Source organism: Prionailurus viverrinus, chromosome B4, assembly GCF_022837055.1.
Source record: "Prionailurus viverrinus isolate Anna chromosome B4, UM_Priviv_1.0, whole genome shotgun sequence".
Classification (NCBI taxonomy): domain Eukaryota; kingdom Metazoa; phylum Chordata; class Mammalia; order Carnivora; family Felidae; genus Prionailurus; species Prionailurus viverrinus.
The window spans coordinates 101,231,778-101,246,737 of NC_062567.1; the positions used below are offsets into that span (position 1 = coordinate 101,231,778).

Here is a 14,960-nt window from a genome sequence, read left to right on the forward strand (position 1 = left end):
ACAACTTCTTGGAGGACTCTATTATTTTGAACTACTATGTAAGCGCATGTAATTACAAGCTTCTGAAAATATGTACTGTTTATTTTACCATTTGTTACAGCAAATAGAAAGCCCAAGCTGAGTATTTACCCAACAGTGATGCTAACAGCATTCAGAGTCATTATAGACTGCTTGTGAGGGTCTGTTTAGATACCTTTAAGATCAATGACCCATTAGTGCAATTATAGTCTAAAATGGTTCCTGCCACACAGACCCTGTTCTTGCTACCAGAAAGTGACATATTGATGTTATAAACACCCCTCACATTGTTACAAGTGTTTCTTTTCTGAGAAAGCTGCAGAAATATAACTTAGTTTAAAAATTCCGTTTCTAGTGAATTGTCATTCTGTTTTCACAATTTTCTGTGATAAAATTATAAATTACATCCTTTGAAAAACTCAATAAAATGAGTACATTTACTTTTCTCATTATTTTTACCAGTTTAAAAATCTTTATAGTATCTGTCTTCCCTACCCATTCATATGGAGTCTCACAGAGTCACAAATGCCTACGATGCATACATGCTGAGCCTTATATAGTTCCACGTCATTTATGTGAAGAAAAACATGGGTTACTTGCTATGTAACTACAGATTCATCGAATTGGAAGGATTTTAGAGATGGAGACCAACTAGTCAAGTAGTATATGTCGACTGATACCAAAATCCTTTATTAGGGAGTGGTCTTCACTTTCTGGCAGGTAAGATGGAAAGATATATCATGGGCCTTTTTGAGAATCTCCCGAAGTTACGGTGTTATCTCAAGAAAAATACAATCGTGTGTAAATGTTCATGCTGTCTTTTTGCCTTTGACATGGAGCTATTTTATTTATTACAGAAGATTCTGTGACTTTTTCCTGTAAAAATTAATGGTAGCTTTCTGAAAAAAAAAAACCCAATTAACCAAATCACATTAAGGAAAAGAAAAGTTTCGTCTGCTTGAAATAAATTTCAGTGAGAAGACTGTTTGATTTGGAAGAAGCCAAAATTTGGAGTGATCTTTTACAAGGAAATGTTTATGTCATTTTTAGTATGCAATCAATTTTGAGTCTGTTTTAATACCAGCAAGGGCTCAAAGTTGCCACTCACACCACTTTCAAAAGCAAACAGAATTAAATTCCCTTACAGGAGAACAGGCTTGTGTCAAGACACCTGCGCTTTCTTCAAGACACTTCAAGCTGAATTTAGGTCCTACCAAATCCTTTGTCCTCAAGGTAAATGAAGTTATTTTTAGAAAGGTTGGCATCTATGCAGCCTCTGTCAGCAAAGAAAGACATTTGAAACCTTTTTTTTCAATTTTAAATCATTTAAGCAGAAGTAACCTTTGAAAGAGTTTTGCAGTCTTTCCAGTTGTTGTAGTTCTTCTCCGTGGTTAAACTGACAAGGCTTTCTCATTTTTGACTCCCTTTGCCCTCACAGGTATCCTTTCTGTAGCTCTGGAAAGGTCACAAGTTTTTGGCTCTAACTTCTGCTTCCAAAACGGCAGGTATCGCTAGCAGCAGTCATACAAGATACGTGAATCTGGAATCTGATGACTGGCCTCCTTCTTACGGCCATCTTAGAGTTTACTACAAGAAAGTCTAGCCACAAATGAACCTCTCTTGTCAAACTGTTCTAGGATACAGCAAAAAATAAATCAGACCCTTAAACAAACAGATAGATATATAGATAGATAGATAAGTAAATAAATAAAGTGAAATTTCTGACTCAAGTTCAACCAAGTACATTAACACATATCCTCTGGAAAGCCTAAGGAAAACCAAAAAGACCAAAAAAAAAAAAAAAAACAAAAAAAACCCCACAACAACTTTTGACAGTGAAAAGAACACAGCTTGCTCTATTTAGAAATAAAAATGTAAATATAGGTTCCAAGCTATGACTGTGAAATTACTGGACCACTTTTCACAGAGCAGGCAAGGCATCTTTTAGGATAATTGTCAGAATCTTTGACACTAATGCATGCTGATGTTGAAAAGTGATAAACCTCCATAAAAAGTAAAAGCTTTGTCTTCTTCACCAAAATAATCAAGCTGGATGTTGGACCGAGAAACTCCATATGTACTCCACATGTACACAGAATATGAAGAGTTTTCCTCCATTAGGAGTTTTGCAAAACAAAGAAACTTTCTACTGTTGGAACAACTTGGTCTTTAAAATATCAATGGGGTAACGCACATGTGCACACACTCGCACGCACACACACACACACACAAAAGCACGCATGCGCACACACACATAGACTTCAATAGGACCATCAGCATTCACATGATGGATAAAAATCAGAGCTTTACTGCAACAATCATAGTTTTCACTAATTGCCTGCCAAGTACAAATGGCACAGCTGTTATTTTCACCATAACTGGTTCAAAATATTAGCAAAATGTCAGAGTTCAGAAGCAGGTTATATCATGTGAACAGAGACACTATTTTTGCTGTTCTCGTGCTTCTGAGCAACCCACCAGTTCAAACGTTTCTAAAGTACAGGACTTGATCGAGATTTCTCCAATTATTCCTGGTTCCTTTTGCTTGGAAACGTGTCAAGACACGCTGGGACAAATCTAAGTTTTGGTACAGAAAATAAAAATTCTATATTGTGCAATGTATTTTCAGGATGTTCAGAAATAAGCTTTATTGACTTCATGCTCTTCTTGGCAGGAAACTTATCACACAAGAAACAATCTGGCTTTTGTGTCCTATCACATTTGGCAGTGCAAATAAAATCAAAGGAAATGAAAGAGCCATCAAGCTTTCTTTCCTTTGTCATCTGCCAACTTAAGTTCAATACGAACAGAAAGATATGTGTAAACATATGTCAGATATATTTTTGTTAATTCCCGCGAATATAGTGCTATTTTAAATGCCATTATATAACAGGATGCTAATTTTACATAATGAAATCCATGTTTAAAGTAAAACATTAAAAACATTTGGCCATAAATTTTTTGCGTGTAAATGGAAGGGAACAGAAACAGGGAAAGTAAATTATATGTATTATATAGAAGTATTTATATAATTATACATTATAAAAGCATACATGTATATTTGCTTTTACTTCACCTATAACATGAAGCTTATATATGACCTTAAATTAAAAGCTCTTGTGAAAAAGTGATCTGAAATATGATCATCTAACCTTTGCTGTTGTTATAGGAAGCATCTTACATTATAAATGAGCCCATTGTTGGTTACTGCTAGTTATCTGCATCCTTCTACTTTTCACCCAGTGTTCTAGCATGGTTACCTTCCTTTCACCTCATCCTACCAAACAGTAAATGACAAGCATATTGCACATGATTTTTTTTTTCTTTTGTGGCTAACTATCACCAAGTCCTTAACTTTTTGTCAAATGGCGAGGTTTCCAGAGTCCTTACTATATTGGTTTATTCTAAAACTACTCCAGATTGCCAACATCTTTCTTAAAATGTGAGCCTCCTCTGTGCTGACAGCTCAGAGCCTGGAGCCTGCTTTGGATTGTGTCTCCCTCTCCCTCTGCCCCTCCCCTGATCATGCGCTCACTCTCTCAAAAAGAAACAAACATGAAAAAAACTTTTTTTAAATGTGAGCCTCCTATGGAGAAAAAAATTTACATTTGTCTGGATGGTTGGTAACTACAGAACTGTTATTCTCTGTATTTGTAACTAATATTTCTATCAGAATACAACAAAATTTTATTGTATTGTCACTAAAAGCCACTGAATTTTTCACCAGAGTAACTACCCTTTCTTAACTACTTACTCTTTTAGCTAGGTAGTGTATTAGTCAAGGTATTTTATAATTTTTAATCTCATTTGATTTAATCTTCCCAACGTTATTATTGTCTTATTTCATGTTTTAAAAAAAGAATAAACAAAACCAGGAACATAGAAGTTAAGTAATGAGTACAAGATCATATAATTAGATGGCTAAAGGATTTGTGTCCAGGTTGTCTGAAACAATTGTCAACACTCTGACTCCATGTTCTTGCCATTTTTTAAATACACAACAGCAAGCCATGATTCAGCATCAGCCTGTCTTCCATCTTTCCTTTCTTCCTGTCTTTCTTCCTTTCCTGTTTTCTGCCTTCCCTCTATCTCTTCCTTTCTACCTTCTTTCCCTTCCACTCTCCCTACCACCAACTTTTTTCTCTTTCTATGTATCCTTATTTCATCTCATCTTGTCAGGATTGATCCAAGTATGTTTTCTTAAGATAATTCTAAATCTGTTTTCTATCACACGACGCATCATTAGTTTTCTCATAAAGCTGATTACACTTGCTGACCATGTTTTCATCCACACAGTAGATTAAGATGTACAGAACAACACCAAAAACAAACGTGTGTCATAATGGTATGTCTCATATGATTGTGGAATTAGAATACAATGGCTCCATTTATTTTGTTTTCATGATTAATGGTGGGGCAATGACTATGTCTATTAGTCTTATGGATTTACTTAGATCTAGCCTATAGAAACTAACATTTCTCTTCCCATCTGTTACCCATTTCCTGACTTACCAAAACACTATACCTAGTGATAATTCAGGACTCTACCCTTTAATTACAATAGCATCCATTGATTGTGTAATTATTGGATGCCAGACTCTGTACTATGTGACTTTACATATATGATCTCTAACTATCAGAATCACTTCAAGACTGATGGTATCATTCCATTATTAAAAGTTGACAAATAAAATATTAGAGAGTTCTGAAATAAGCAGCCAAGTTGGGATTTGAACATTGGTCGACTTGACTACAACAATGCTCTAATGATGTTGCTGCTTCCCATGATCTGACAGAATGCCTCACTGCGAAATTTCACATGATATTGGTGGGAGTCACTGTGGTAATTCCCAATCTATAGCTCTCTCCAGGAGAAGAATCTCACTGGAGACTAAGAACAACTGAATAGCAGATTGATACATCCTAACTATTCCTTCCATGTTGATTATAACTTTTAGTATATAAACAAAGAAATCCCTTTATTAAGGAACAGTGTAAGACTTGTATGGGGTAGGAGGTGGTGCTGGATGGTTAACGGGCTCCATCCTCAGGGAGAAAAAGTGAGAATAGGAGCAAATGGAAAATAATCCAGAAGCAAGATCTATAATCCAAGTGTCTCAGATTTTAAAATTTATGAACCATCCCATGGGCGTGGTACTTATATTGGTTACTAATTTCATAAAGTTTGAAAAAGATTTATCATATCTTATTTAAAATAATAGACTTTAAACATTAATTTTGCTTTACAGCAGTTAAAAGGATGCTTGCTACTGCTTATAACCTTTATCCAAGCTAAATTTGGCTTGATGATTGTGTACTATCAGTCAGGATGGCTTGGATTATGTTCCAACCCAATATTCTAGAGGCTTAGAGTCAAAAAGGTGTATTTCTTGCTCAGGCTACCTGTTCGTAAAGGGTTTGCAGAGCCTGTATTTCTCATTTCCTCACCCTGCAACCCAGACTGATTGATCATTCACCAACTAAAAACATCACTAGTCGCATAGCAAAGGACAAGGAACACAACATACCATGCACTGACTCAAAGGTTTCACCAAGGAAGTGGCCCACACCATTTCCATTCACACTTCCTTAGCCAAGGCATCAACCACATCTCGCCTTAAAGAGGATGGGGAAATCCAGTTGTAACATGTGCTGAGAAGAAGAGAACTAGAATGTTTTCCGACAATCCTGACTATCAGAATGATTCCATATGGAATTGGTTTATTTTCTTAATCTACAGTTCTACTACATTAGAAAATACTAACACATAGCATCTGGCAGTTGGCCAAAGAAGGCAGTTTTTGGCGACTGTGTCATTTGGTTCTGCATTTTTGGTTCAAAAATGCATAGGACAGCCATAAATGCGGGAGCAAGTCCTCACCACAGACCACTCTCAGCAGCACATCAAACACCAGATCGATGAGCACATTCCCCTGGAAAGCAGGAAGCCTAAATGTTGTAAAACTTGGAAGATGGTGATGGTAAATAGATTAAGTCTGTTTATTTTTTATTATTTTAGTTTCAGAAAGAATTTCTTTGAACTGTGTTGCAGAAATGGGATGTCCTCTTAAAATATAACCACTCATATACTATTGATTTCTTTCTCTGAGGCATGAAGAATATGAAGTGTTAGGAAAAAGTTCATTGCTTGGCAATCGAACTATTTAAATTCAATTCAAATTCACCATTCAAGTCTCATAGGAAATTCTCTTACCAAAGCCAACATTTTATAATCCTTATATTTCAACCCATGTATTTCCTTACATTTCAATTTATAAATTTAGGTCGTTCAACCTAAATAATACAGTGATGAACAAAAACTTGAAGAAGACACTTAAAAAGACACTTAAAAAGGCCCAGAAATGGCCCTTACTGGGACTATCACTACCATAAAGTTTTTTATTTCATCTCTCATTCAAAAAGTTCTGTGAACTTTCTCTTGTCAGCTGGTACCTCTCACTATGGGAAAAGGAACATCATGTGTCAGTCCATTTATCACCATGTACCCCAAAATTACTTGCACAGAATGGTGCAATTTAACTATTAATCAGGTCCTTTGAGATCCTTGAACCAGAAAATAAAATATCAAGGTAAGTAGTGCCATCTATTACCTTTATTCTATGGCTACAGCTGTATGTGGGTTGGCATTCAAATGAAACTTGTTTATTAATACATCAATGCTAGTTGGGTACATAAATGGTCTTGTTTCAGTACTGGTCTCAACATGATTTTTTCTATCTTTATTACAGATTACAGAAGAATAGTTAAGTAGAGAAAACATCTAATCTCTTTTAATCATTCATTTTCAGTAAAAAACAAAGTAAAATTTCATTAAACCATTCTTCTCATATAAGTGCTACCCATAGGCCAAGAGCTGATTCAGTGGTTTCATCCAAATATAAAGCAAAACACGGGATTGCCTCAACATGTAACTATAACTACTGTTACACTAGTGTAAGGTGTATGGCAATTTAAAGACTTGGCAACTGATTCTCTCCCCTTTTTTTTTTTTTAAGCATAATTTGGGTTTCACAGACTTGTTGACAATGACCTTTATCTGTTTTTGCTCTGGTGAATGCAACTAAGATTGACACCCATGTAGTTCTTTGTCCTTTCTCTACCTGTCACGACAAAATTAATAACTGTCACGCTGGAAAGTATGAATTAACAAATATTCCTGAAAAAACTCAAATAATTTAACCATCGAGATTCTAAGCATAACTTGAATAGGAAACTAAACCTTCAAAGGTTTCATGCCAGTAGAACAGTCAGTACCCAAGAGACCAGGAGGGAAAGGATTCTTGACTCAAGAAAATTTAATTTTCAGATATTTATTGCTGTATATTGCCATACTTCCCAGCTGCACTTTTCTTTACCGGCTTGTGCAGTCACCTGTCTGGCAACATGGGTTCATATTTTATGTTTTTATTGAAGAACTTTTCACTAGATAGGTATACAATATTATTCTATGATTCAGAATTATTGAATACCTATTGTTATTTTTATCATTACTTCCTGTAGTTAATGTAAAGTGATATAACAGGAATAATGAGGAACATTCCAAACTTAAATATGAATAATATCATAAAACTAGTGTAAAATGTGGGTCAAGATGAATTGATCAAAATAATATCTGTACAACATGCATTGCCCTTAAAGGACAAAATTATTATAAGGGCATTAGTATGAATCTAAAATTAATCTTGCTAGTCCAAATTTATAAAATGTAAAGCAGAAAAATTATATGATTTTTTCCCTCTGAAAGTATTGGACTGCCCATAATTCAGTTATAGATTTCCATGGACCACTAATGATGCACATAGGACACTTTACCACAAATTGGGTTTGAAAGATATATTTATAATGCCTATACAAGGTCTTCATTTCTTTTCTATTTTACTCTTATTCTCTTTTTTGTTAGTAAACTCTTTAAAGAAAAAGGTCTGTGCATTTATTTGAACAGATATCTATACCACATTTTTTTCTCCAGACCCAACTTCTCCCCCAAGCTTCAGACTTAGATGCTTGTTAGACTCTTTACATGGATGTCAGAAAAGCATCATCAACTTGCTTTGTCCATAACAGAATTCTTGGACAGTCTTCTCCAAACTTGGTCCAAATGCAAAGATTCTATTTCCTTATGTAACCATCCATCCAATTGTTCAAGCCCAAACCTAAAAGGCGATTGAGACTTGCTCTCTCATCCATACATCCAATGCATCTACAATGCCTGTTGACTTTACTCTCAAAAAACACACATTGAACCTGAAGACTTCCCACAGCTTGAACTGTTATCACACAAGCAACCATCATCACATCTCTCACTTGATCTACTCATTACTTTGTTACTGGACTCTCTTGTTTCCTCTCTTGCCCACACTTGTATTCTCACAGCATTCAGAAAGACCTTTTAAAAATCTAATCAGGTCAAGGCAAAATTCTCCAAGGGTTTTCTATCATGCTTAGAATGAAATCCAATCTCCTAACAACGGCATGCAAGGCCTCATGTGATCTGCTCTCTGGCTGCCTCTGGGAAGCCTACCTGGCTTATTTCACTGCATACATTCTGGCTTTTGGGATCTTCCTTCCATGGACTAAGATCATTCTTGGCTCTGGATTTTTGTACTTGTGGTTTCTTCCACCTGGAACACTGTATCCCACTGATACTTGTGACCTGTTCCATTACTTCAGTTAGGTTATTTTCCTACCACCCTAACTTCATAGAGCTTTATTCCTACTTCCCCTAATCCTGCTTCTTTTATTTCCATAGTTTTGTCACCCTTTGACATTGTATTGCATATTTATTTATCATCATTTTCTCACTGGAATGTAAATTCCACAAAGGTAAAGACTTTGCATTGCTCACATGCCAAATTCCCACTTAGCAGAGATACACATTTGATGTGTCCTATCCTTTAGTTAGTTCTGCGGAAAGTAAAAGAGATGATAGAATATCTAAAAATGAAAAGTCGGCCATCAAATCTCAGGGGAGTAGCAAGCACTCTGTGAAGGAAGAAAAGAACGTGTAGGGGATTTAACCTTGATCTACAGAGTGACTATAGGAATTGACCTGAAAGAGGCCCATGGGGTTTCCACATATCTATACCTTTCCCACTGAGCAGTCAGTGGCCGAGAACTCATACACTTTCAGAAATTTCCTTTCAGCCTTTGGTTAAACTCATAGGTTAGAATTTGGAGACACAATTATGGTTATTTACTTAAGCTGTGTTCATCATAAACAAAAATCAAACAGTGAACAACTTCACCTGATAAAGATTTAGCACAAGCACAGTCTAAATCAAATCTCAGCAAAATCCAAACTGTACCTCACTGGATAGGCTACAGTTTATTTTATTTTTAATTTTTTTTAACGTTTATTTATTTTTGAGACAGAGAGAGACAGAGCATGAACGGGGTAGGGTCAGAGAGAGAGGTAGACACAGAATCAGAAGCAGGCTCCAGGCTCTGAGCCATCATCAGCCCAGAGCCCGACGCGGGGCTTGAACTCACGGACCGCGAGATCGTGACCTGAGCCGAAGTCAGACGCTTAACTGACTGAGCCACCCAGGCGCCCCTAGGCTACAGTTTAAATCTATAGTGAGAGAAGTTTTGTATGTCTCTGTCTTAGTCACCTGGGTCTTTCCTATGTAGTGACTACTCATATATTAGCATTGTTGAGGTAAAAATATATGCATTGGCCACAGGTAGAGTTGCAAAAAGGAAAGGAAGTTGGTAACAAGTATTCCTTGACAAGTGTATGTCCTCTGCTACAACGAACTCTCCAGAAAGTCACTGGGTTCAACTGGTTTGGGAGATGACAGTAAATAATTCATTAGTGGGGACTTCTAGCAGAGCAAATATGCTGGAGTTATGGACTTCAGGTCCTAACTAATGAATTACTACTTAGTACCTGGGGGGAAGAAATGATGGACTTAATATTACTTTATTCAAGAAACAATATGGTATATACATCTTGAATGAACTTTATTTTAACAATTAAATTAATTAGCGGACTAGTCGGTTCCACCACAAGTCAATACAAGATTCAAACAGTCATTTCTACACACTTGTTTTATGTTAGGCTTCTTAAAATCTCTAGCAAGGAAAGCAACGCAAAGATTTGTTAGAGGGGCATAGCAGTCTGTTCAGAGATTTTCCATTATTGCACTAGACAGTAATGTTTGGATAACTGTAACATTAGTCAGTAGGAGGTTACTCTTCCAGATTTATCTAAGATTCAGTTGAATGTTGTTTTAAGAAAAGCACAATCCCCCACTAATTATGACTATTTTGAACTGAGTATCCATATGACTTCATGTGACCACTAAATAACTTAGACTGCAAGTAAGTAACAGCTACCTGCTGAGGCAGTGACTTCATTGGTACCATAAAGTCAACATTTGGTTTTATATGACTGTATAAATCCTGACTGGATCTAATTTATGAATTTAGCAGACTAAATTATATTTTATCATCTGTCCAAGCAGCTAAAAACAGAAAGCTAAGATGTAGTTCCAATCTTAACTATTTCAACTGTTTGTGTGGAAAAGACATCTTTTCTATTCAGGAGACATATAGCTAAATATCGTTATTAAAATTTTAGTGTCATACCTCTCGAATAGCAGTACAAAACTCACTCTGAAGCACTTTTTTGAGGGATTGTAGCTTGTGCACTGGTACTTCTCCAGATTCCTGTAGTTTTTCCAGTAATTCAATTGCTCTGGCGACATCTAAAAAAAAATCAAAATAGAGGGATCTAGAGTCAACTGTCTCTTATCAGCAAAGTACCATCATTCCAATGGGATGGTGTAATGAGTAAGTGGAATAAATTGCAAAATCAGAACTTATAATTCATAGCTTATTGATCTCATCTTTTGATAAAAAGTCATTTTAATTTGTTCTACACAGTCACTGAATACACCTTCTTTAATGGCATTTCATATATGTTCTCTGTCACGCAAATCAGTTTGAATGTTATTTCGGGAAAGAAGAGGTAGCGTGTCTTTCATTGATACCCCAATAACCAAAGAAAGCCTGTCAATTTTGCCTCTGAGATGTTGTTTTCAGTGTGACTTTTCCTTTCCCATACCACATTTATCACATCTGCAATTTTACATTTATTAATATAACAAATGTTTATCTATAAACTCTTACAGTTTAAACTCTTACCCAAACTCTCTCTAAGTTGGGTCACCTTGGCATCCCCATAGTATAATACAGTGAATAAATACTTGATGAATGAATGAAGGAAGGAATGAATAAATTTATGAATGAATGGGCTTTCTCCATATGGCTATTATTATTCCAAGCCCTTATCATCATCTCCCCTCTATCCAAATAGAGTCATTTCTTCTCCAGCCTCTTCATATGGTCCATAAGGTTATTTTCCTAAAATAATCTGATTGTGTACCCACCTACCAGCTTCTAAGAACAGTACCAAGCAAAAAAAATTCAATAATAAGTTAAAGGCTCATCTTTTGCTGGACAATATCAAAGGCTAATGTATCAAGAAACATTGTCTTTTATACCCATAGCTTTAAAATTCCCAGGATGGTTTTGTAGTGCCTAGAGAAAATGATACGATGAAAGGACATTTTAAAAATAGCTTACGGTGACCTCTTCTATCTGTTGTAGTTAATAACTCAGTGCAGTCACTTAGGCATTTATGTTTAAGATGGAAGGTTTTCAGTTTCTAAGTGATTAGCTCCAGAAAGCATCCCATATCCCTGCCAGATTATAAATTCATCCATCCATCCATCCATCCATCCATCCATCCACTAATTTCTCTTCCCATTAGACTTGGCACTAAGTTTAACTGGAAGAGTTAAGACATACTTCCTTTCTGAACTCACAATCAAATGAAAAAAAATATAACAGCATTGCTACCTATAATAAAATCATTACCTCCTCAGAATTTGGGTGGGATTGGCATACATATATGTCTCTATCAAAGAAAATAACTAGTGAGTGACTTTAATGGAGACTCTCCCTTGAAGTATTGCCAACTGATTGTTAATTGTCGCCCAATGAAGCAAAAATCATGAAATCAACACAACACTGCCAGTCTGAAAAGTTTGTCTTTTTGTGCATAAACTGGAAGTCAATGTAGTCAATTAGACAATACCAACCGTATCCACAATCAATAAGTTACCAAGCTAAGAACATATGCATTTTTAACTACACAAAAGACTACATGGATGTCTACAGGTATGTGGAACTCTCAACTGTTACAAACTGAGCTCATTAATTTTTTTCCTGAAACTAGTTCTTCTCTTTCCTTATTCCATAATTCCATGAATAGCATTCCTACCAAGCCTGTCCTCCAAGCTAAACATCATCTTTCATATTCACCCCCACATGCAGTTAGTCAGTAAGAGCTGTATATTCTGTCTGAAATGTACGTTTTGAATGGAGCCCTTTCGCTTGATTACTTCAGAAAAGCCTTTATTATTTTTCACCTGTATTACTGGAACGTCTCCCAACTGTTTTTTAAATTAGCCTTTTTTTATTCATTCCATCCTCCACCTTGCTACCATAGTGATTATCCTAAATGATAAACCTCACTATTATGCTTCGCCACATAAAACCTCTGACTTCCCACTGCCTACAGGGTGAAGTTCAGATCATTTAGGGTTACGTACAGGGCCCTTAATAACCATCCTCTCCAGACTCATCTCTAGAAACCTCCTCCTGCCCATTCTACACTTTGGCCATCCAAAATATTTTTTATTCTAGGACATGCCACAGATTTCCATACCTATATGGCTTTGCACATATCATCCCTTATTCCTGGAATGCAGTTAATTCATTCATCCAATAAGGCCAGACACTGCAGTATGCATGGGACATAGTGGTGAAGGGGATAGCTGGTTGCTGTCACTTGCATGAAATTTATAGGTTTGGCGGGGGGGGGGGGGGGGGGAGGGGGAGGAGTCACAGACATGCAATAAAATGGGCTTGTCCTATAAAAAAATTGCTTAAGGTTAGTGGATGAATGTATAACAAAGACATTTATCATAGCTCAGGAGGTCAGGAAGGATCTCTTCGTGGAAGTAACAGCTAAGCAGAATCCTAGGTAGGAGGTGCAGGTGGGGAAAATGGGAAGAGTGTTCTGGGCAAATAAATGCAGGTTGAAGTCTTGTAAGAGAGTGTGGGGCATTCAGAGAACTGAAAAGAATTAGGCAGGCTGAAATTGGAACCAGAGTAAGAGTAGCAAGAGATGAAGTAGAGAGATATCATATCATAGAAGGTGTTTTAAATCATGTATGGAAGACTTGGCTTAAGTAGCATCTCCTTAGACATGTCTATGTCTATATTCTACATTTCTCTTTTCATTCAGCCACTGTAATAAATACTACTCAACGCTACACCTCTGTTGCATGTATACACGCCCCTTTACCCTTGCAAATCTATAAGCTTCTTGAGATTCCAGGAACAATATCTTATTTGTCATTGTATCCATTGTTCAATGCAGAGTACTAGACAAATATTAGGTGTTTGATACACACTTACAGAATGAGCAATAGATTAATTAATGAAACTAACTCAAAGAGTTAGAGGTTTATGTCTAGGTGGACACATAACTTCTCATGAGACTAAACCTCCAGATCACTATGAACCTTGGTCAAGACTGGCATGGATCTGGTGTGGGGAAGGAGGCAAGCCTGCATCTGTAGGCTAAAGGGCACTGAGTAACCACACTGAGGGAAGTTCAGAAAAGCTGAAAATGACACCAAGCGGAATATTCAGGAGTTCTCAACTTTGACTGCACATTACATTCATCTGAGGTACATTTAAAAATTATTAGCACCTGGGACTCATCTCCCCCCCCCACCCCGCAGATTATACCAGAATATTCAGAATATTGGTTCTCAGGGGCGCCTGGGTGGCTCAGTCAGTTAGGCATCCGACTTCAGCTCAGGTCATGATGTCACGGTTTGTGGGTCCAAGCCCCACATCAGGCTCTGTGCTGACAGCTCAGAGCCTGGAGCCTGCTGCAGATTCTGTGCCCCCGTCTCTCTCTGCCCCACCCCTGCTTGTGCTCTGTCTCTCTCTGTCTTTCAAAAATGAATAAACATTAAAAAAAATTTTTTTAAGAATATTGGTTCTCAACCTTGGCTGTAGATTGGTATCACTTAGGGAGTTGTAAAAAAAAAACATAGATGCTTACGTCCCACCCAGGAGATTCTGATGTGATTGGCAGAGTAAGGCCTGGGTATGAGGCTTTCAAAAAGCCTCCAGGTGATGCTGAAGTGCAGCCAAGGTTGAGAACCACTGGTCTATTTGGCATGGGTATCTTTATAGCCCCTATGTGATTCTAATGTGCAGTCGGGGTTGAAGAACTCAGGTACAGATTAATGGCTCTAAACCATGAATATGCTTAACAGTCGCCTGGGGGAAATTACTAATATGTATGTTTATGACCCCTCTCCCACCCCCACTTTAGAGAGGTTAATTCAGAAGGTTGTGAAAGTAAGGCCTAGGAATTTGCCTTTTAAACAAACACTTCAAGTGATTCCAAAGTTGCCGGTTCACAGACCCCATTTGTTGAGAAAGTAAATAAAATGATTTTTCATTATTCTTTAATGCCCTGGATAACACTAAATGGGGTTTTTCCAAGGGTCTCAGAATGACTGATAAAAGCCCATGGATGAAAGTAATTAGTGTTAAGTACCACCCCATTCTAAACAGTGTTCCTTAAAAAAGGCTGTCACTAGAATCACTTGCAGAGTTTTTAAACCAGTCTGCTACCCCACACTAATTATATCAAAATCTCTAAACCTGAGATCCAGTCATCAGGATGTTTGTTTGTTTGTTTGTTTGTTTAAGCTCCAGATGATTCCTGTGACCATTCAAGGTTAAGATATATCATTCAAAAAAGGCGATCAAGGAAACCACGCACATCCTATTAAAGGCTGGGCCAGAAATAAAAAATAAAAAAT

At 36.8% G+C, this 14,960-nt stretch overlaps 1 protein-coding gene across 2 annotated transcripts in view; it reads right to left on the reverse strand.

The window, feature by feature from the left end:
• The window catches only part of LIN7A (lin-7 homolog A, crumbs cell polarity complex component), a 123,898-nt gene that overhangs the window by 70,038 nt on the left and 38,900 nt on the right, over positions 1 to 14,960 (reverse strand). For both annotated transcript variants that reach the window (XM_047868557.1, XM_047868556.1), the window contains one exon: positions 10,630 to 10,748. In XM_047868557.1, coding sequence (XP_047724513.1) covers positions 10,630 to 10,748 — 119 coding nt within the window. The remainder of the gene's footprint in view (positions 1 to 10,629; positions 10,749 to 14,960) is intronic.